The sequence below is a fragment of the Barbus barbus genome (genome assembly GCF_936440315.1).
Source record: "Barbus barbus genome assembly, chromosome: 31".
NCBI classification, from domain to species: domain Eukaryota; kingdom Metazoa; phylum Chordata; class Actinopteri; order Cypriniformes; family Cyprinidae; genus Barbus; species Barbus barbus.
In genome coordinates, this window is record NC_136759.1 from 18,555,002 (window position 1) to 18,577,233 (window position 22,232).

Genomic DNA, 22,232 nt, shown 5'->3' on the forward strand with positions numbered 1-22,232 from the left:
ATGTGTATTTAAGCATTTTTGCAAGTATCATCGTAAACACAGTAGGTCTTAAGTGAAATCACAAAGCTGAGAAAAAAAACATGCGTAACAGTATATTAGATCTGGGCAGCTCTTAAAGTGACAGCAGTCTAATGTTCCCTCTGTCTGTCATTCATGTTAATCAAACAGAAATCACTGCTCTTGACTAAATCACTTTTGGAACTTTAATAAGAAGAAATATATATTTAATTTACACCGTGAAGAATATGCAGTGTTTTTGTACATTTGATTACTGTATACACTGTATGTGGCATTTCTTATTTATTTGATCTCCCGTAGTTTTTTGTCCTATTGCATGTAATTAGTTTCTTATTCTTATTTAATCGCTGACAGTTTACTTGTCTTCGTGAGCTTGAGCGTTTTATTTTTTATTTAGGCTAGTATCAGTTTTTTGTGATATTGACACTGGTGACAAGAATTATGAAATTGCTATGGTAACAAAAATTTTGATATCATAAATTTAAAGCAAAAATATCTTTAAAAAAAAGAACTTTGTGAGATACTGTTACCGTGAAATAAAATGACTCATATCACGATAAAAGATTTTGGTCATATCGCCCACCCCAATTAAATAATTTTTATTTTTTTCTAAAATTGTTCTAAAATTGCTAAATATTCACTTAAAAAAATACATAAAATATATTTGACATTTTATGTTCTGTTCACAAGAAGCTCAAGTTATGACATTTTAATGAAACAATATGAGGTCAAAACATTTTTAAATGAAACAGCTCAGATTAATTGTTCACAAAAAGATCTATAACATTCATTTTTATGTTTGGTAATTATGTTTGAATATCTCACAAAAACTAAAAATGGTATATGTGCATCTTTATACTTATAAGTAGTGAGACACTAAAGTGTGTGTTATTTGTGGAAAGTGCAGTAGTACAGAACAGATTGCTGAGTGCTGAACAGAGCTTTGTCATGCAGTGTACTCATGGGAGAATATCAATGCCAGCCGATAATATTGGAGTTGTGCGGTCAGATAATATCAGCTTGGGAGAATGAAGTCTCGGCACACTGCCGTAAAACCACAAACGCTCTGATGCATAATAAAAATGAACACAGTTAGTGTCGACTGGTTCTCTCTGCCTGAATCCTGCTGTTTTGGACAGATTCTGTAGATGAAGTATTGATCTGAAGGGCCAATCAGCTGCCGTGAGGTTCAGCGGCCTCTGTGAACTGAAGTTTGACTGAAAGCCAGGGATTTGTGTGAAGGATGCAATGGAGTCGCAATTACTTTTTAAGAGCTGCATTCGTGATGTGTGTGTGTGTGTTTTTTTCTTTAGCCTGATGAGAGCTCACTTGACTTCTCCTTCTGTATACTGAGGCACGGCATTAAGAATGCCAAAGAGCTGGCCTGTGGAGTGTGTCTGCTCAACGTGGACTCGCGCAGCAAGGTCTGTACACACCAAACACACACACATGTCTGCATACAACCATTAGGGACACAAAAAAACACCAATATATTGCATATGAAAGGGATAGTTCACCCAAAAAGTTAAATTCTACTTATTCAACCAATCTCTTTTAACATGATTTCTTCTGTGGAACACAAAAGCAGAAATTTTGAAGTATGTTCTTCTTGTTGCTCTTTTCCATGCCATTATAGTGAACGGGGACCAGAGCTTTCATACTTCAAGAAAAGGATTTAATAACAGCATCATAAGCATCATTTAATTCTTTTATTCACAGAAAATGCAAACATCTGCTCCATCTCTGGTCATTCATAGATAGGACTAGCAGCAGTGTCCAGTTTGTACAATGTCTATACTATTGCAGTTTTATTAAATGTTTTTAATTAATATTTTTAATTAGCTTTTAGTTTTATAATACTACTACTTCTACTACTACTACTACTACTAATAATAATAATTATTAATTATATTTAATTTGAATAAAATTTTTAGTAGCTTTGTAATTTTAACATCATTAATATCTCTATCATTCATAAAAAAAGAAATATGTATATATGTTAAATGAATGCTAGAGATAAAAAAAAAAAAAAAAAAAAAAAAAAAAATATATATATATATATATATATATATATATATATATATATATATATATAATTTGTTTTTATTTTATTTTCTTAATATTGCTATTTAGGTGTAATTTATTCTTATTTTTACTTATTGGTAATTTTAGTCCTTCAACTTTTTTTCAGTTAGTTGCCAACATAACATTTGTAATTTTTACCTTTAGAGTTTTTCCTAATATTTATATTTAATTTATTTCCAGCTTGTTTTTGTTCAGAAAAGAATGTTTTTAATAGTTTGCTTTAGTTAAAAACAATAACCCCCGATTTGATTTAAATTGGCCTGTTCTCAAACAAAGCTATGGTAAAAAACCTGCAATGTAGAGCATGAGTCATATTGGGATACTTTTATGGTGCTTTTAAAGCTTCAGTCCTCATTCATTGTAATTGAATAGAAAATGTTTGGGTGAGCTATTGCTTTCAATTATGGAACAGAAGATTCGTTTAAATGTTCCTATCAAAAACAAACAAAAAAAAACATCCCTCCTGACTATTTCTTTGATTTTCACAATTTTACAGAAGACAGACGAGAACACTTTTGGACGCCTGTTTAAAAGAGTAGGATTGACTAAACTGCCTCGACTCCAATTTGCAGTTTGTTGCAGGGGTCAGGCGGGCAATCGCTCCCGTGTTGTGCTGCCAAAATGACCAGAAGTCACCTCTCGTCACTCGTCTCCTTACAGACTGCCAAAAACGGCTCTCAGAGGCGCACGCTCTGACTCATGCATCTAAATCTACAGACGCTCGGTCGAGGCCACGCTTCATTCAACTAGCTTTAGGTGCTTCATTTGGCTACGAGCTCTTAGCTCCCGTTTTCTCAGCATTTACAGAAATCTTTGATGACGAGTTTGTCTTACCAAAGCTGCGAGTAAGTCTGACTGACGGCCAAAAAGCATGAGGCAGGCAGTAAATAGGTGACATATTTGTCATTTTGGCACCCTGGGGCGATGAAGAACAAATCTAAAAGTGGTATGGGGCAAAGTAATCATATTAAAGGGAATAGTTCACACAAAAATAAAAAATTGTCATTTATTTGCTCTCATTTTGCTCTAAACCATTTTTTTTGTTAGTTTTTTTCTTTCATGGGACGCAAATGGAAATATTTAGCAGAATGTCCAACATGCTCTTTTCCAGACATTATTTTTATTAGTATTTTTGTATTTCAGATACATTGAGATGCTATTATAGTTTTTTTATATTAGTTTTTATTTTTGTATTTTCGACTAATAATTAATATAATAATATAAAAAATATTTTTGATCAATGATTTCTTTTGTAGTTTTGTTTGTCATTTTTATTATTTTTATTTAATTTAATTTTTTATTAATTTAATTTCAGTTGTAGTTATTATAGTACATTGAGTTAAACTAAATGATAATCAGAAATGTTGCTTTGTCAACTAGCTGAAATAAAATTAGTTTATGTTTGCTTCATTTCAAGTTACTAAAATGTTTTTTTTATTTATTTTTTTATTAAGCAATTATTTTTTATTTTATTTTTTCCTGCCTAGCACCCAAGTAGTTTAGACCACCATAACTGAGTAAATGATGACAGAATTTAAATGTTTGTGTGAACTATCTCTTTAAACTCTTCTATTCATAAGTACAATCCAATCCTGCACTGGTTTAAACACGTAATTGTCACATTGCCATTGGCCTAGTTAACATACAATGGCCAATCTGCTCATTGAGATTCCTCGTCTCACTGAAACCCTCCTAAATCTCCCTTGTATTAATGCAACGGTCAAGATTTGCTGATGTAATGGGGTGTAAACAGCAAGGAATCATGGGATGGGTGTCTGAGGAGCAGATGCAGCTCAGCCATCAGTCACCGTGACCAAAAACACGGGTGCTAATAGATCCGCCGAACACATCCAGCCCACTGCAGATTTATAGAACTGTTTCTGTCTGCTCCTGACATCCGATTAATATCCCGCTCTTTAATTACGTTTTTGGTGGGCAGCGTCACTGTCTGGGGCAACTGAAATCAGGGTTCTGGAGGTGGAGCAGCATCTCTGAGAGTAGATGGGTTTAAAGATGGTGGTGTTGGGCTACAGGTGGAGATTTCACTGGAGAGTGGATGATTCAGTCTACTGACCTTGGTCTAGCATTCGGTTTCTCTTCCAGCGGGCGAGGGATGGGATCCTGCTGCATCTGCTAACAAGATTTGTCCGCAGGAATGGGCAACGGTGTATTAACTTAACACTTTGATTCTCTCAGATTCTCTATTTAACTGAAATAAAATTTTATATACAACTACCATTCAAAAGTATGGGGTCGGTGAGTTTTTTTTTTTTTTTTATTAAATGAAAGAAGATTCTTATACTCACCAAGGCTGTAAAAATACAGTAATATGGTGAAATATTATCACAATTTAAAATAGCTATTTTCTATTTGAATACATTTTAACATGTAATTTATTCCTGTGACCAAAACTGAATTTTCAGCATCATTACTTCAGTCTTCAGTGTCACATGATCCTTCAGAAATCATTCTAATATCCTGATTGCTGCTCAACAAACATTTTTTATTATCAATGTTGAAAATAGTTATTCTGTTAAATGTTTCTGCAGAAAACCATAATACATGTTTTATTAAGGATCCTTAGATGAAAAGAAAGTTTAAAAGAACAGCATTTTTTGAAATTTTGTAATTTTTGACACTATAAGAATAAATATTTGTTATTTATTGAGACAGATGCATCAGACCGCTCCAAACAGAGCTCCATTTAGAAAGCGCCAGTGTTTACATGACTTCAGAAGTCAACATGCAAATCTTATAATTGTCTCAGTCTGCACTGTAAACTAGGAGCAAGTATTGAAGGATTTTGACATTAAAAATGGCAGTCAGTTAAGTAGTTCTGGATTCTCAGAAAACATTTTTGTTTGTGCAGTAAACAGCTGTTATAATGACTGTTTAGCAGTGTTTAGATTATACTCTGTGTCCAAATTTAATGTGAATTAATGTCACGCTAATGCAGCATCCTATTAAAGCTCCACACTCCGTGAGATGGGCGTCCATGCTAAAGTTAGAACAGATGCCAGGTTATTTAATCGAAGCACCTGTAGCACAGCTGGATGCAGCTAATGTGAACATACAATAACAAGTAGCAGTTGAAAGGAAGCCATCAGGATTGGCTTGTATTTGAGCTGGATCTACTGAAGCAAAGTCATCCATTCTCAAATGTAGTAAGAACCCAGTACTACATTTTGTATTATATCGGTCTTTGGGTATTTAGGTATTTGGATTCCATGCATTTGTAATTATGCATTATTGATTTTCTAAATGCATAATGGCTGTTAAAATATCTAAATAGGTCAAGTCAGGGGATTTCATCTTATAAACAATACTGTAGATATTGTAAAGAGTACCGTTTCAGTCTTCTGTTGTTTTAAATGTCCACCCAAGTTAGTTTGTAACCTTGCATCTAATTAAATAGAAGTCTTGGACAAAAAACATGCAACCTGTTAGTTTTGTATTTACACAGGGCTGCCAAAATCATGGACAATAGTATAGTGAATAGATGTATTTAGTTATTAAATATTTTAGAGCTGCATGAGCATATTTAATATTTAAATTTATATTTGCCTTGCGCCATATATTTTATATATGCATATACACCACTGTTCAGAAATTTTAATACTTTTTTTTTTTTTAAGAAAGTAATACTTTTATTCAGCAAGGATGCATTACATTGATCTAAAGTGACAGTAAAGACATTTATAATAAGAGAAAATATTCTTGATAATTGCACTAAATCAGCATATCAGAATGATTTTTGAAGGATCATATGACTCTAAAGATTGGAATAATGGCGGCTAATAAAATTCAGGTTTTTAAATTGTAATATTAAATGAAAATATTACTGTTTTTACTGTATTCTTGCTCAAATAAATGCAGCCTTGGTGAACATCTTTCAGAAACAAAAAAAAAAAAAAACTTTCACCACTAGTATATGCATTTCTAGTGCTTGCTTACATGCTCAACACAACTCTTATTTATGCTGCAAAGCTATGTTTGATAATAGTTATGAACTCTAGTTGCATGCCATTATTTTCATGTCCACAGTTGCCCCTTCTTGTCTCCTACGGTGGCTAATTTGCAACAAGCTTCTGCCTTCACATGGACACTTTTCTTCCAGTGTGTGGGCTCTCTGGTGCTGTAATTTTGCTCATTAACAAAAAGAGAAAAAACCTTAATACTAATGCTGATGCTGACTTGTTTGTGCTACTTGCAGGCACTGACAAAAGACAGTCGCTCCAAATTAAGGGTAAATATTCCACTGTATTTTTCACTGTAGTGAATGTAGGTAAAGCTAGAGTGTCCCTCACTGGCCTTCAAACGCTTCAGACTCTGCTCGTAACAAGTGTTGTCATCTTTGCAGGTAGGATGCACTCTGTGTTTGCAATCAGATAGTAATTAACCTTTCCGCCAGCTAAACAAGGTCAGTTGAATTAGGATGACCTTTTCTGAGACTCTGAGCCACCTGTTCATCTGCAGAGAAACAGAGCTTGTGCTGCAGCTGCCGCCCCTCTGTGCACTACAAACACACACACACACACACACTCGTGCGCGTATATACCACCAGTTTCATCACACAGCACTGTTCAAATCTCTGCTCAGACACACATCTTTGTACTACAACAACAAGGAAAGGTAGGAAGTAATTGAGAGTGCAAGTGTATAAGAGAGAGACAGACAGGGAACTCTTGGATGCTTTAAAAAACCTCTTGACTAGGGTTTGGTAGATCCAGCTACCTTACAATACAGTAGACATTAGGTATGTTTGCATGCAGTAATTTTCCTCAATCCAGTTCGATTTCAGATTCTGAATGTTCTGTTTTTATGAACCCTAAATTCTGCAATCCAGTTATATTTTAGGTGTGCATTTTTAAACAGATTTCAGCACGAGCGTTACGAATAAATAAAAGCTGTCGCAATAATGTCATCGGAGCTACTGCGAGTAATAGTGTTGTTTTTGCTCTGATGACTGTCAGAAAAATATTTGAGCAAATTTTCAGCTAATATTTAGTCTCTAAATATAATTAGATTTAAGCATTTACATGTTTTATTTTTTGCCGTTGATTGGATATTTTCAGGTCTTCACCTGTCATCGTTCAATTCAATACAATTTTTATTGAGCTCAGTTGTATAGTTTAAAGTGTTTACATGAAGGCTTTTCAGACTGATTGAGTCGATTATAAACAGATTAATTAGATTTTTCATTTCATACTGATTAATTTATACTGATTTATATATATATATATATATATATATATATATACTTTTAACATGTAAATACTTTTTATTTTATTTCTAGGTCCCTTAAATTTTTTTTAATCCCATATTTTTAGTGAGGTCACAGACTCAGAAAACGCAATACGAGAATAAAGTTTACATATTTTGAGAATAAAGTCAAAATATTACAAACTGTCCCTGCGAGAATGACACAAGATATGATTTCTGCTAATAATCCCACATATATTCAGATAAATTCCGGTGGCCTGGCAACCAATCCGGGCCATTTGCATGCGCAATATAGGCTATACACTCAAAATATTATAACTTTAATTGCTACCATTTAATTTTCGTAATTTTGACTGTCAAAATATGTTGACTTTATTCTCATAATTTCGACTTTATTCTCGAAACATTTATACTCTATTCTCGTCATTTCGACTTTATTCTCGAAATTTTGACTTTAATCTCGTAATTTTAGATTAAAAAATATTTTTTTATATGTCGTAGAATTTACATTGCGATTTAGAATGTTGCAATTATTAAAGTTGCAATTGTTAAATTTAAAGACACATTATGAGTTGCAATTACAAGAAGTGAAGGCAAAATTGTTCCTCTGGGATAGATGCAGACCTCATTATAGTAAGAGAGCAATTTGCACACAAATAGATACAAATATCAAGATCCCCTTGTGATTTTCATGTTGCTTTTTTAAACAGGACAATATCGTTTTTCAAGAGAATGTGAAAGAAATGGAGTGTGTGCGGCACGCATGGTATTAGTGTGGGAGAGCATGATTCACAACTTGAGTCATTTCTCCTTTCAGCATCAGCTCCGATTTTTCATAGGCGCTTCATTCTGCATAACATCAATATCATCACTGCCTTATCACAAATGCCCGACTAGAGCTGTGCCTTTCAGAGTGAAAGCACACTCACACGCTGCACATCAATATATTGAGTGAAGTTCACCGGGTTCTTGTTTCGCTTTTCTATATATAGGGTGTATGTGGGAGGATTGCACACTTCTTTGTCTCTATTGATCCTACAAATTATGTCAGTGTGGCGTTGAGCTCTTGTCTCTTTTATGGAGTGTGATGATATGCCACACTGCAGTCAGATATGTGGATAAATGTCCTGTCTAACATGTCGTTTAGAGACGCAGATTGAGTACTTGTTGAGTTAAGTTGGTGACTAACAGAGACCCTGCTTATTTGTAGTGAAGTCATTTTCTGGGTTCAATGCACTTTAAGCTGTAATCAGCAGCATCTGTGACGTGCTGCGAGTGGCCAAAAGGTCATTTCAACAAACAAAATCAGGTTGTGTTTAAATGGCTTATATGAATACCTCCTTTTTTTTAAAGAAATAGACTAAAAATGCTGAAAATGTTCTCACTCTCAGGCCATCCAAGATGTAAACCAGTTTGTTTTTCATCAGAACAGATTTGGAGAAATTTGTCATTACATCACTTGCTCACCAATGAATCTTGTGCAGTGAATGGGTGCCGTCAGAATGAGTCCAAACAGCTGATAAAAACATTACAGTAATCCACACTACTCCAGTCCATCAATTAATATCTTGTAAAGTGAAAAACTGCGTGTTTGCAAGAAACATTCATCTTTTAACTGTAAACTGTTGCGTCTTGCCAAAATACCACAATCCATAATAATCTCTTAATTCTGAATTTCTCCAAATCGGCTCTAAAACAAACTCGTGTATATCTTGGATGGCCTGAGGATAAATTTTGAGCAAATTACTAATTTTATTTTTGGGTGAACTATTCCTTTAATATTTTAAATTAGGTTTAATAGTTCTATTAATATAGAAGTTTTATGTGTGTTTGTTACCGTTATTATTATTATTTATAATGTCAATGTTGTTTGTATTGTTTTATTTATTTTACTAAAACTTAAATTAAATGAAAATGAGAATTGTTGCCTTGCAACTAACTGAAATAAGTTTAAATACTTTAAAAAATATTTTGTGTAGGGAATATTTATTTCATCTAATTAATTAGTTAATGATAACGGTGGATATGAACTGAAATTCTGCTCAAATTCTGGAGTTGAAATATTAAATTTTTATGATTTATTATATTATTTATTTATCAGATAATTTTTTTTTAAATTAACAAGTGTAATGTAGATGACATCTAGCTAGGAATATTAAAATTCTGGCCGATACAGACAAGCCGATAATTATTTTCAAATTTTAGTCTGGGACTAATTTAAACCTTGTCTGTGAAACCGGGGGAATAACTTTATAAATGGTGCACTTTCAGATTTAAAACTTTGCAGGATGTTTTCATTCTCTTAGGTAATTTTCAAAATCCATAATAGGGGCACTTTAAAGCTTAGCATTATATGAGCGCAAAGCTAGACTTAATGTAAAAATAGGGTGAAATGAGCATTAACAGTTAAATATAATTGCTCATTTATACAATTTAACAGTTAAACACAATTCATAATTTATACAACTAAATTCATAAAATACATACGATTTCTAAATCCCCCCCCCCAAAGTTATCTTTCTAACATCATCCAATTATTGATATGGTATTGATGTATTGCGTTAAAATAAGCTTAATTTGTATTGAACCTGGAACATACTTTTAAAACTTCCTTAAAAAGTCCCAGTCCCAGTAGTTCAGCCCCAACCCTCCTCCCTACAGTCAAATCTGACTTTGTCCTTTCAATGAATTTTTTTCTCACCTTGTCTCACACAAATCCTCTGCAGGCCTTTAATTCGGAGACGGACAACTTCAAGCTGATGTACGGAGGTCACCAGTACCACGCCAGCTGTGCTAACTTCTGGATTAACTGCGTGGAACCCAAACCGCCAGGTCTCATCCTGCCCGACCTGCTCTAGAACCAAGCGCTGAACCCTGAGCTGCTGTCTGAAGCATCATGAACTCTTCAGTCACTTTAGCTGTTTATCGCTGTTTGCCTTTGAACCGGTACAGCTCTCATCACTTGAATTTGGGATGCAACTGTCTAGATCTGCCATTGTTTGTTGGAAGATCAAATCAATTATGTACTACTGAATTATAGATTATTTAAATATTGTAAATGTGTCTTTGTCTCTACCTTTTTGGATCTTCTCTTTTGCACAAAAGTGGTTGGTTGATTCTTTGCTGTCGATTTCTCTAACATGTGAAGTAAATACTGCAGAGCTGTTCTGCATGTTACAAATAGCAGACATGTAATATAAAGTCCATAAAACAATAAAGGTAAAACATTTGAACACATCAAGAAATGTAGCAGATATTACTTACAAGAGAGAAACATTTAGACATTGGTATCGTTTTTGTCATTCTTTTCTGTACGGTTGTGCTGGAACACAAGTCAACATGTAGTGGGTCTGGAAATGCTTGCGATTTTCTGAGAATCTTTTATAAAGCCTGGAAGATGTTCATACGCTGTGATATTCAGGATTCTGGATTCAGATGTAACTCTTTTGAAGGAGTTTGTTGTGTGAAACTTTGAAGGAAATTCAAAAGTCTGGGGATGCAAGAAGTGAAACTAAAGCCTTTTACCTTCTTCCAACCAAGCAGTTGTCATAAGAACAACGTAAACTTTCATTATGAATTCATTTCTTTGCATTGATGCACTTGTTATGAATCAACGAGAATACAACGGAGATTAAACGACTTTGTGTACATGTTGGTCTTTGTAAGTGTTTTACTGAGGATTTAAGATTCTATTCATCGTTTCATATCATCATCTTCATTTATGAGCGTTTTCTACTGAAATGGACCTTTTGTGTCTGTATTTCTGTTTATAATTGAAGTCGGTAAGGGCTAATTAAATATTTGAATGTTAGTATTGGATGCAAATGTGAAATTTTTGTGTCCCACATTGGAGTGATTACTCTGCGATTCTGTAGAGTCAGCCTACATCTGTTCGGTCCGTCATCAGTGCCAGCTAGAGACAGCACTTCCCTCACACTGACTCAGCGCTATAGCTGCCATTCACAGCAATATTACCTTGGCAACAGTTTCCAAGGATACTGGACTCTCAATTTGTATGATTGTCGAAAGACATCATGAGTTAGTCCCTGTCTGTATGTACAGACGACAGAGTGACTTCTGTTAGATCAACTTTTCCACCCTGTTGCTCATTTGCATCAAATGCCTGTTGAAATTTTAAAGGTAAAAGTAGTTAAAAATATGGATTTCAGTCGATTTTCACTGGCTTGCAATTTTGATGCTGTTTTGAGAGGCTGTTAGAGTGTCCATGTCTTTACACACACGTGACTAACAACCTTTATCCACCTTGTCGTCGCTGAACAGCAGGGATTAGATTTACAGAGACTTCCTGCTCCATGTTAATCCAGACGTTTTACAATGCATTGGAAGATTTAATACACAGGAAGTGAAATGGTGTTCTCTGACATGATCCTACAAAAGCTTTCAAAAGAAGAAAAAACAAACATTTGAATTCTCTAAAGAACCTAACTTAAAAACATTTTTCTCAGAACATTTTAATAATCTAAACCTTTTGTGGAATGGAAAGATTCCATTGATGCTAAAGGTTCTTCATGGAGTCATACATGCCAATGAAGAACCTTTATTTTTAATAGTGGCATCCATTAAAAACACAAACCATTATACAACAGCCTGCCCATCAGTCAATTCATACAGTAGGAGTTACTTTGACAACTAAGGTATTTTTATGTACAGATATTACTACTATGTAGATTCACTGTAATGTGTACATACTAAAAATCAAAACTTTAAATAAGCACAAGGAATGCATTAAAAATATTTCACCCTTTATTCATTTTAACACACTAACACACTCTTTTACATGAATTCAGTTATTTTTTAACACAAATTAGTAAAAGCTTTGCTAGGAGTCTTCTGACAGATGTCCTCTGGTTATAATTACTGCTTCACTGCATCTTGAGTTAAAAATTAAAAACCGAGTAGAATTGCAAAAGGACCAAATAGACAAAATAGAATTCATTGAAAAAAACTACTGCCATATTTATTGTTCTGCTTCTTGTGAAACATCCTGTTTTGTAGGAGCACTGACATTACAAATGCTAACACTGTCCTTCATGATGTTCAATAAAATTTTGTTTAATTTACATAGTTTATAAATCTGTTAAACTTAGATAATATTGTAGCGCGTCTTTCTGTTAAACATTTTGTCACTCTTCACAAAACCTGCCAAAAATCTTTTTAGTATTTTTTTTTGTACACACGAGTTTAAATACACCTTGGAATATAATATTTTTTAAGTATATATATATAATTTTCAAATGCTACCAGTAATCAGACTGCTGCCTCTCAACAAAGAAGACTGAAACAACATCCTCACAATATTACGATTGATAAGTCTTAACCAAGGACTGAATTCCTGATTCTCAGCACCACACTTGGTTCCCAAAGTGCTCCTAAAACCAACAGTATCATCGCCAAGATTTATTTCAGCATTCAAGGATGGATTATCACTTCTGACCTCATAAGATATGCACTCAAAGTGATTTTCCCATCTTGAAAATGGACATAAGCACTCCCATCTGGCTTTATTCTCTGGCAGGACGGACTTGTGGATGTACAGAAAGAGGCCGGAAGACAGTGGAGTCAAAAATTGCTTGGTGGACCTGTCCTCTACGCTTGAACCAAAGTCCAAACCCCTCTTCACAAGCCCCAGTAAGGTGCCAAGTTCCTGCGGTCTCTCTCGTACACGTCGGGAATGACTCCGTATGGTGTCTGGATCATTTTCACAGAGTTCCTGCCAAACAGTTTCCTCTCATACTCAATCAGCTGTCGCCAGAACCCTCCATTAGGACGAATGACGGGTCGGCGGGATTTGACCCAAGCGTGAGCCTCGGCCAGGGAAACTCTGTGGTACTTCATGAGGTAGGCCAAACAGAGCGAGGCAGAGCGGCTCACCCCAGCCGCGCAGTGCACCAGCACGGCTCCCCGTTTGTGGCCCACGCTGTGGATCTTATCAGCCACGCTGTCAAAATAAAGCGAGATTGGAGAATGAGGCATGTCAGCCAGTGGCACTTTGACATACTCCATGTGTGGCCAGTTGAAGTTGGGCAGCTCGATGGTGGCGTTCACCACACAGGTAATCCCTTTGGACAGGAGGAGGCTGCGGTTGGACGCAACATTCCCCCTGGCGAGGAACAGGGAAGGAGTGATCTGAGCGATGCCCCCCAACAGGCTGCTGGTCTCAGGCAGCAGTCGGGGGACGGCCGTGGGCACCACTGAACTGCGGTGGTGGTGATGATGATGGGGGTGATGGTGATCTTGGTGGTGGAAGAACCCCTGACTTCGGGAACCCATAGAGGAGCGGAGGCAGGAGACGGAGAAATAGAAACCTTGAGGTGGCGCCAGGGTGTCTTTTAGTTCTCCTTGGTCATCTCAAAGCGGACGGTGATATCATACAGATCATTGGTTGCACCTAAAACAAACCAAGAGTCAGTTTGCTTGAAATAACATGTAGAAACCTCTATTAGGAGGTTTACAGCAGGGGTCTCCAACCCTGCTGCTGGAGAGCTTCTATCCTGCAGATTTCAGCTCCAACCCCAATCAAACACACCTGAACCAGCTAATCAAGGTGTTTGGGGTACTTGATAATTACAGGCAAGTGTGTTTGAGCAGCGTCGGAACGGAAGTCTGCAGGATGGTACACTAGATATCCAGGAGCAGGGTTGGAGACCCCTGGTTTACAACATATGTAGAGTTATGTATCTAAAACCTTCTGCTTAGTCCAGGAGCTTCATTGATACTTAATTGACCCTTCGCAAAGACCTGCCCCCCTTCGTTACTGTTGCTATGTCCGACAAGCTCCAAAGCCGTGCTTTATAAGAGTCGATGACTGAAGCTTCCTTGTTGATGGTAAAAAACATTAGCATGGCTGAATGCTGGTTTAATGGACTTAATTACTGTATGTACCCAGCAGATGTGCCCCTCTGTCAGACTCCCGTCCCTCGAGCTGTGCATGAGTGTTGGGGCCATGCGGAGCACGTGTTTACTGGAGCCTGGAGGACCCTTATTAATCAAACCAAGAACAAGGCTTGAAACCTGTTATAAGTGAATTCACTTGGTCAGACAGAAAGCTTGATGTATAGCACAGAACAAGAGGGCAGCCCTGTGCCTCTATTCTGGAAGAAAAAAGCATCTTTTTGAAAGTTCAGTTTAAAAATAGGGTTGTAAAATTTGCTCTGACACTGAATTTTACTCTTTAAAGAAAAAAAAGGTTTCATAAAATAAACACTGAAATGTATTAATTTACTGATGAATAATATTTATAACATGTTTACCAAGCATCACACAGATGGAAATCAAAGGAAAGCATACTTGGCACAGTAATACTGATGTAATGGGTTGACAGGTGTGTGTTTATAGAGTATTTTACAATGGCTTTGAATACAGCTAGGCCATAACTTCCCCTTTATAATAAATGCATAAAACGTAATTCTGCTTTTTAAAATACAGTCCATTTCTTTTTATTTTATTATTCCTTGTTATGAATTCAAAAACTGCTAGCTAACCTGGCAGCAAGTCCAAGGTTATCCAACTTTTTCTTCACAGAGCGAAAAATGTCATTCCCATCACATTATACCAAAATCCTCCTGAAGGTTGAGCCAAGGCCGTGATCAGATCTTTATTCAGGGATATGCAATAAATGTTTTAACACAGATGAACATCAGTTTGAAAAAGTTTCATTTTTTGAGATTTCAAAAGTGCCTGTAACTGAAGAATCGTACAATTGATGCACTTTGTCAGATTGATGCATCACAATGCATGCATATTTACATACCTAGTTAAAAGCCTTGCTTAAACTCTTCAATGTCCATATTCATATCACACACACTAGTAATGTATACAATGTCTAGGGGGTTTAACTAACAATTGTGTCATTGTAATTGCTGAAATAAAACTCTTTGTCTTCTGAAGGTGTGACTAAAGCACCCAGCCGAAGGTTGTGTTCTGGACCCAATAATGTTCTCAGGTAACACGCTCATTCAGCCATCAATTTTGGCCCTCAGACGCCCCTGTGGATTCCAAGTGTGCTGAAATCTGCTTCCTCCAATTACTGGGGATCGAGTCGCTGGCAGGCATGAAAGAACAACTGAATGTAGAACATCTGTTTTTGCCGCCTACCTTTCATACATCAGCTTGTTTTATTAAAGGACAGACGGTCTACTAACTGCTTGTGTGCCGTTTGTTGTTCCCCATCATGCCTGAGGGCTCTATATCATTCCTTACTCTCAATATAATGCATGGGGCTCTGACCCTTATTAGCATGCCACAAATATCAAACCAATCATGTTAAATAAGAATTATATCTGATGTTCGTGCAAACAGCACCTGTGATGGTAGTTCCTCGCTTCTCTGCACAGCTACAGCTGGCTTGATGCTTTAAAGCAAAGTGGCCAGATCTTCTGTATGTTACTCCATCTCTTATATTTCTATATTCTCTTTATTAGTAGTAGTATTTTTGGTAGCTGTTATTATTTCATCATTTTAATATTTTTTAAATAACTACATTAAATTGACAGCCCTATCATATCCTTGTAATGTGTAAATATTTGGCGCACAGTGGCAAAAGGACCATCAATTTATGGCGGTGTCCTTGTGCCCAGTAGTCTGGGACTGTGTTTGCATTCATAAAACCCATCTGCCCCAGTTCGTACTGGCTGTCTCCATGAGCCTTCCTCTACATCAATGAAAAACAGCCCCCCTGCCATTCTCATGAGACTCTGATCGCAATAACATCTACACTCTCTAACATCCTTTCAAACAGGGCACACAATCTCTCTCTCTGGCTGTCACTCATTTTTCACACTGAAATTACGGAGTTTGGATGCCATGTGTGGTTCCTCACAAACTTCTTCGCAGCTTGTGGGCTTGTTAACACAAAAGGGCAGTCAGTTTCATTTTGACTAAGTGTTCTTGGGTACATTGGTCTGCAATCCACCTGGCATTAGGAATAGTTGACCCAAAAACTCTAGCTTTCAAATCAAATATAGTGCCATGGTCATGTCAGTTCAGAAGTCATTGTTATTTATACTATAACAATGTAACTTGTTGTTGTTACAAACTTTTATGACTTTCTTTCTTCTGTGGAACATAATAGAAGATATTTTGAGGTGTTTTTTTTTTTTTTTTTTTTTCACTGACAATTGAAGTCAGTGTTAACTAGAACTATTTAGTTCCAACATTCTTTAAAATATAATCTTCTGTGTTTTACAGAAGAAAGTCATAAAAGTTTGGAAAGACATCAGGGTGAATAAATGATGGCAGTATTTGCATTTTTAGGTGAACTAACCCTTTAAGAACCACAGTGGATGGGAAGATTCTTGTGAAAAATGGGTTAAAAGATTCATTTCTGGTGCCGTGACCCGGTGACTACTGTAGGTGTTGAGGAATAAAGGCTTGATATATAAGAGCAAAGATGAACCTCAGCAACCCAAAGTGCTGATAGAGTACAAGGCCTCACTGCTGACTATCACAGCTATTTATACAAGTGAGTGAGTGGAGAAGTGGGAAGAGAAGAAAGAGAGAGGAAAAGAAGGAACATCAGAGGCCTTATCTCTTTTTTTTTTTTTTGCTGTGCATTGCTTCTAAAAATGTATCATTTATCTTTAGGAATAAGAAAATGTTGTCATCTACACAGTCTCACGTCATCTCAAATCCATATGATCTGATTTCCTGATGTATAACAAAATTAATTTGGAAAAACTATACAATAAAAATGTAAAGCTTTTAGCTTCAAAAAAGAAAAAACAAGCTGCATACAGTAAGTGGTCCATATGACTCAATTCTTTGCAGTGGTTCTCAAAACTGATTTTCATATCTGAATTTTCAAATTTGCTGCATCATATTTGTGTATGAGACAGATGTGCAGGAAAAAAGCTAGAAGATATCTTATTTTCTGTTGCACGGTAAAAAGAAAGTCATCCAGGTTTGGAGTGACATGTAAATGGTGACAGAATTGCAACTATTCTTTTAAAAGTCAAATGTGTGCTTCTAGTATTTTACTATCAAAACACATTTTGAGTAAGTATGTGTCTTTGAAAATGCACTAAAAAACCATCACCCTGTATATTGCAAGTAAATTAGAAGCAACAAATCAATCTTAAATGAATGTCTTCTCCATTGGGAGCCAAACAATTTTGCTACGAACACAATAGACAATACTTCATTTTCTCCACCTGTGGAGTGGCGCGAACACTTATTCTTGGCATGACAGTAATGGGCTCCTGTGTCAACCTCATACACACACATACAGGCACTCATCACTCAATGTGTGTCTGTGGATCTGTCAACACCAGTGCACATCACAGATCCAGTGCCGCAGGTCTCGGATGCCGTGTGTAAAAATTCTCCCAGAGTCTGATTCCACCTCCGCAAGCATTAATGGGAACGAGAGACACATGCTGAGGAACTCGAGCCCCAAAATGGCAGCCCTTCTTCCACAGAATCCACACCAAATGTGGAAAACAGGAAACTGAACCGGAGCCTTGTTTACTCTACCAGCTTAATCTTGTCAATAGCCTAATGAAACAATCCATGCTCATTCAACAAGTGGCTGCTGCAACATAAAGCATTAGTGGCATTTCAAATGCGAACATTTTAAAGATTACATTTTAATTTACTACAGATAAAATCTAGATTATCAATCTAATAGGTCTATTAGTCCGGTTCCTTCTTTTCATTTTTACATCTCTGTGCATCCTAATTATTATTTTATGGCTGACAAATATGCGCTTTTCAGTTACAACAGGGTGGTTGACGGCATAAAAAATCTAAATTACTGAAATGAATGTTAATTTTACAATTTATTGAAATATTTGAACAGTTTGGTTTAAATAAATTCAAAAAACACTTGGACTGATTTGTGAATGAACTGATTCATTAAAAAAAAAATAAAAATTTGTTCACAAATCAGAGATTGCCAGTTTACAGGGTTGTAAAATATTTAATTGGACACATAAACTTGCATATTTGGTTTATCCTACAGGTGTGAATGGTTATGAGAAACCTGTAGGCTACTGAGATGTCAAAGATAGCCTGTTTATTTAATACAAGTTTATGGAGTGCACTTGTTAGAGTGAAGAACAGGGTTGATGGAAAACATTCATTAAAGAAAGCTGGCTCAACCCAAGCCATGATAATAATGGTTAAGCCAACACTGGGGTGAAAGGAACAGACTGATGCCAGTGACTGAGTGTAGATCGTATTTTGTTGCATTGAGAGCCTCATGTCTGACTCGGTCACGCACATCAACCTGTTCCTTCAATGGCATCCATGACATAAATTCAAAAAGACATTTGAATGCGAAATAAAACAGAACATCTAGCCTAGAACTGATACCGACGGTGAACCTGTTGGCTTCCTAATTTTCAACAAAAGAAGTACCCTACGTAGTTCAAACTAGTGACTGAAAATCATTGAGGTATCCTTGCGAACGTGACAAAAACATCGCGCAAAACACAACTACTCCGCTCCACGCAACTGTTTGTGTTCACTTTGCGCACGTTATTGTATCAACCCGAATACGCACAACATGAGCAATTATGTCGGACAAACACACTAAACGTTTCCGAAACGTAAAGACATAAAATATCACAAAAACTGCGTATTTAGTACCCTGTTTAATACGATTACTCATGTTTCTCTGACCCAAGGAACAGACTTAACTTACCTCACACACAAAACATTGTCCTCTGAAATAATACACGGGTTACACATTCAGCTGATGGCAGAAATGCTCTCTATCACAGCGCAAGCAAGCTGATATTTCGGGAATATTCCGTAAAATCTGACAACTCCACGCGCTTCCCCGGGATGGAGGTGAGCGCGCGCGCGTATCTACGGTGAGTATGACAACAGGATATCTTCTATTGGGAAAACATACGCTTAAAGAGCACAGAAGCGCCTCCCCCGTCCAACACTCCTCATACTGACACATCACGATCCACGCTCAGATACAAATATATGACAAGACATGCTCAGCAACAAACATCATGTGCAAATGAACATGACGCCACTGTATGAACTTAAAGAGCTGAGGCACATCATATTTATGAGGGTGATGCAAATAAACAGGCCATCTGACTGGAATTTAGAATATAATCCCTATATTAAACCGATTTAGTAATTACTGCTGGATTAATCCACAACTGAATTATTTAGACAATTTTGTTAGATAAACAACAAAATAAAGAAGAGAGCCCTTTAAAGGACCACTTAACTCAGAATTTTAAATTCTGTCATTATTTACTCACCTTCATATTGTTTATGACTTTCTTTCTTCTTTGGAACATAAAATGAGTAATTTAGCTCAAAGGTTTTCTTGATCACTGGGTCTGTGGAAAGTATAGCTGATAAAACATGACATTTTATTGAATTTTCATGGTATGGCTTTCTGCCTAATGATCTTTAAGATATTTTTGTAATTGTTTCGTAATATATATATATATATATACAAACCCGATTCCAAAAAAGTTGGGACGCTGTACAAATTGTGAATAAAAACAGAATGCAATGATGTGGAAGTTTCAAATTTCAATATTTTATACAGAAAACAACATAGATGACATATCAAATGTTTAAACTGAGAAAATGTATCATTTTAAGGGAAAAATAAGTTTATTTTAAATTTCATGGCATCAACACATCTCAAAAAAGTTTGGACAAGGCCATGTTTATCACTGTGTGGCATCCCCTCTTCTTTTTATAACAGTCTGCAAACGTCTGGGGACTGAGGAGACAAGTTGCTCAAGTTTAGGAATAGGAATGTTGTCCCATTCTTGTCTAATACAGGCTTCTAGTTGCTCAACTGTCTTAGGTCTTCTTTGTCGCATCTTCCTCTTTATGATGCGCCAAATGTTTTCTATTGGTTAAAGATCTGGACTGCAGGCTGGCCATTTCAGTACCCGGACCCTCCTTCTACGCAGCCATGATGTTGTAATTGATGCAGTATGTGGTCTGGCATTGTCATGTTGGAAATGCAAGGTCTTCCCTGAAAGAGACAACGTCTGGATGGGAGCATATGTTGTTCTAGAACTTGGATATACCTTTCAGCATTGATGGTGCCTTTCCAGATGTGTAAGCTGCCCATGCCACACACACTCATGCAACCCCCTACCATCAGAGATGCAGGCTTCTGAACTGAGCGCTGATAACAACTTGGGTTGTCTTTGTCCTCTTTAGTCCGGATGACATGGCGTCCCAATTTTCCAAAAAGAACTTCAAATTTTGATTCGTCTGACCACAGAACAGTTTTCCACTTTGCCACAGTCCATTTTAAATAAGCCTTGGCCCAGAGAAAACGCCTGCGCTTCTGGATCATGTTTAGATATGGCTTCTTTTTTGACCTATAGAGTTTTAGCCGGCAACGGCGAATGGCACGGTGGATTGTGTTCACCGACAATGTTTTCTGGAAGTATTCCTGAGCCCATGTTGTGATTTCCATTACAGTAGCATTCCTGTATGTGATGCAGTGCCGTCTAAGGGCCCGAAGATCACGGGCATCCAGCATGGTTTTCCGGCCTTGACCCTTACGCACAGAGATTGTTCCAGATTCTCTGAATCTTTGAATGATATTATGCACTGTAGATGATGATAACTTCAAACTCTTTGCAATTTTTCTCTGAGAAACTCCTTTCTGATATTGCTCCACTATTTTTCACCGCAGCATTGGGGGAATTGGTGATCCTCTTGCCATCTTGACTTCTGAGAGACACTGCCACTCTGAGAGGCTCTTTTTATACCCAATCATGTTGCCAATTGACCTAATAAGTTGCAAATTGGTCCTCCAGCTGTTCCTTATATGTACATTTAACTTTTCCGGCCTCTTATTGCTACCTGTCCCAACTTTTTTGGAATGTGTAGCTCTCATGAAATCCAAAATGAGCCAATATTTGGCATGACATTTCAAAATGTCTCACTTTCAACATTTGATATGTTATCTATATTCTATTGTGAATAAAATATAAGTTTATGAGATTTGTAAATTATTGCATTCCTTTTTTATTCGTAATTTGTACAGTGTCCCAACTTTTTTTGGAATCGGGTTTGTATTAGTGCTGTCAAACTATTAATCGCATCCAAAATAAAAGTTTTTGTTTTCATAATATATGTGTGTGTACTGTGTATATTTATTATGTATAAATAAACACACATGCATGTATTCAGAAAAAATATGTTGTTTATATATAAAATATATTTATATATAATATAAATTATATGAATATAAATATGTAAATACGTAAATATTTTCAAAATATATACTGTATGTGTGTGTTTATATATAGGCCTAAATAATAAATATACACAGTACACACATATTATGTAAACAAAAACTTTTATTTTGGATGCAATTAATTGTGATTAATAATTTGACAGCACTACTATATATATAGATATATATATATACACATTTTTGTTTTTTTTGTTTATTTAGTCATTTAGCAGACGCATTTATCCAAAGCGACTTACAAATGAGGACATAAGAAGCAATCAAAACCAACAAAAGAGCAACAACGTGCAAGTGCTATTACAAGTCTTGGTTAGCAGAAGATTCATTTTTTAATGAATTATTCGTATTTCTCTGCCCACCCATCAGATGAATGGATGGATTTATCCTTGACTCATGCATAAATAGATTATGAAATGAAACATGAGGGCTCAAAGAGTGAGACTGAAGCTAATTCCAACCTGCAAGATCATTTCATCTGTTGTTTCATGTCTGGAAGTGCGACACTTTGCAACTGTATCATTAACACTTAAGCCAGAACATATTGGCATGAGCAGTTTCTGGAATGCCACATCTCAAATGCAAACATCATGCTTATCGAGGTCAAAACACCAGAATCAACAGCAGGCAATTTAATGCTAAGCTTCAGTCTCAGATGCTTTGCTTTCCCGGCACAGAACTCAAACCC

At 36.3% G+C, this 22,232-nt stretch overlaps 2 protein-coding genes across 4 annotated transcripts in view; one reads left to right on the forward strand and one right to left on the reverse strand.

The window, feature by feature from the left end:
- Nucleotides 1–11,136, forward strand: part of LOC306851659 (synergin gamma-like) — a 49,215-nt gene extending 38,079 nt beyond the window's left edge. For 2 of the 3 annotated variants that reach the window (XM_079388066.1, XM_079388068.1), the window contains 4 exons: nt 1,332–1,442; nt 2,600–2,638; nt 6,317–6,349; nt 10,053–10,975. In XM_079388066.1, the coding sequence (XP_079244192.1) occupies nt 1,332–1,442; nt 2,600–2,638; nt 6,317–6,349; nt 10,053–10,184 (315 nt within the window). In that variant the 3' untranslated portion in view covers nt 10,185–10,975. Of the gene's footprint in view, nt 1–1,331; nt 1,443–2,599; nt 2,639–6,316; nt 6,350–10,052 lie in introns of all 3 variants that reach the window. The other variant, XM_079388067.1, reaches the window with a different exon arrangement.
- Nucleotides 11,137–12,082: 946 nt separating this feature from the next.
- On the reverse strand, nt 12,083–19,248 carry dusp14 (dual specificity phosphatase 14). The gene is made up of 2 exons (XM_079388069.1): nt 18,989–19,248; nt 12,083–13,735 (listed from the first exon to the last, which is right to left on the reverse strand). Exon 2 carries the CDS (start codon nt 13,615–13,617, stop codon nt 12,964–12,966), a length of 654 nt encoding a protein of 217 aa, XP_079244195.1. The 5' UTR covers nt 13,618–13,735; nt 18,989–19,248; the 3' UTR covers nt 12,083–12,963.
- Nucleotides 19,249–22,232: the final 2,984 nt, after the last annotated feature.

Bases quoted from the DNA above. Each gene is read 5' to 3' on its own strand.
- dusp14 (XM_079388069.1), bottom strand. From the start codon at position 13,617: ATGGGTTCCCGAAGTCAGGGGTTCTTCCACCACCAAGATCACCATCAC.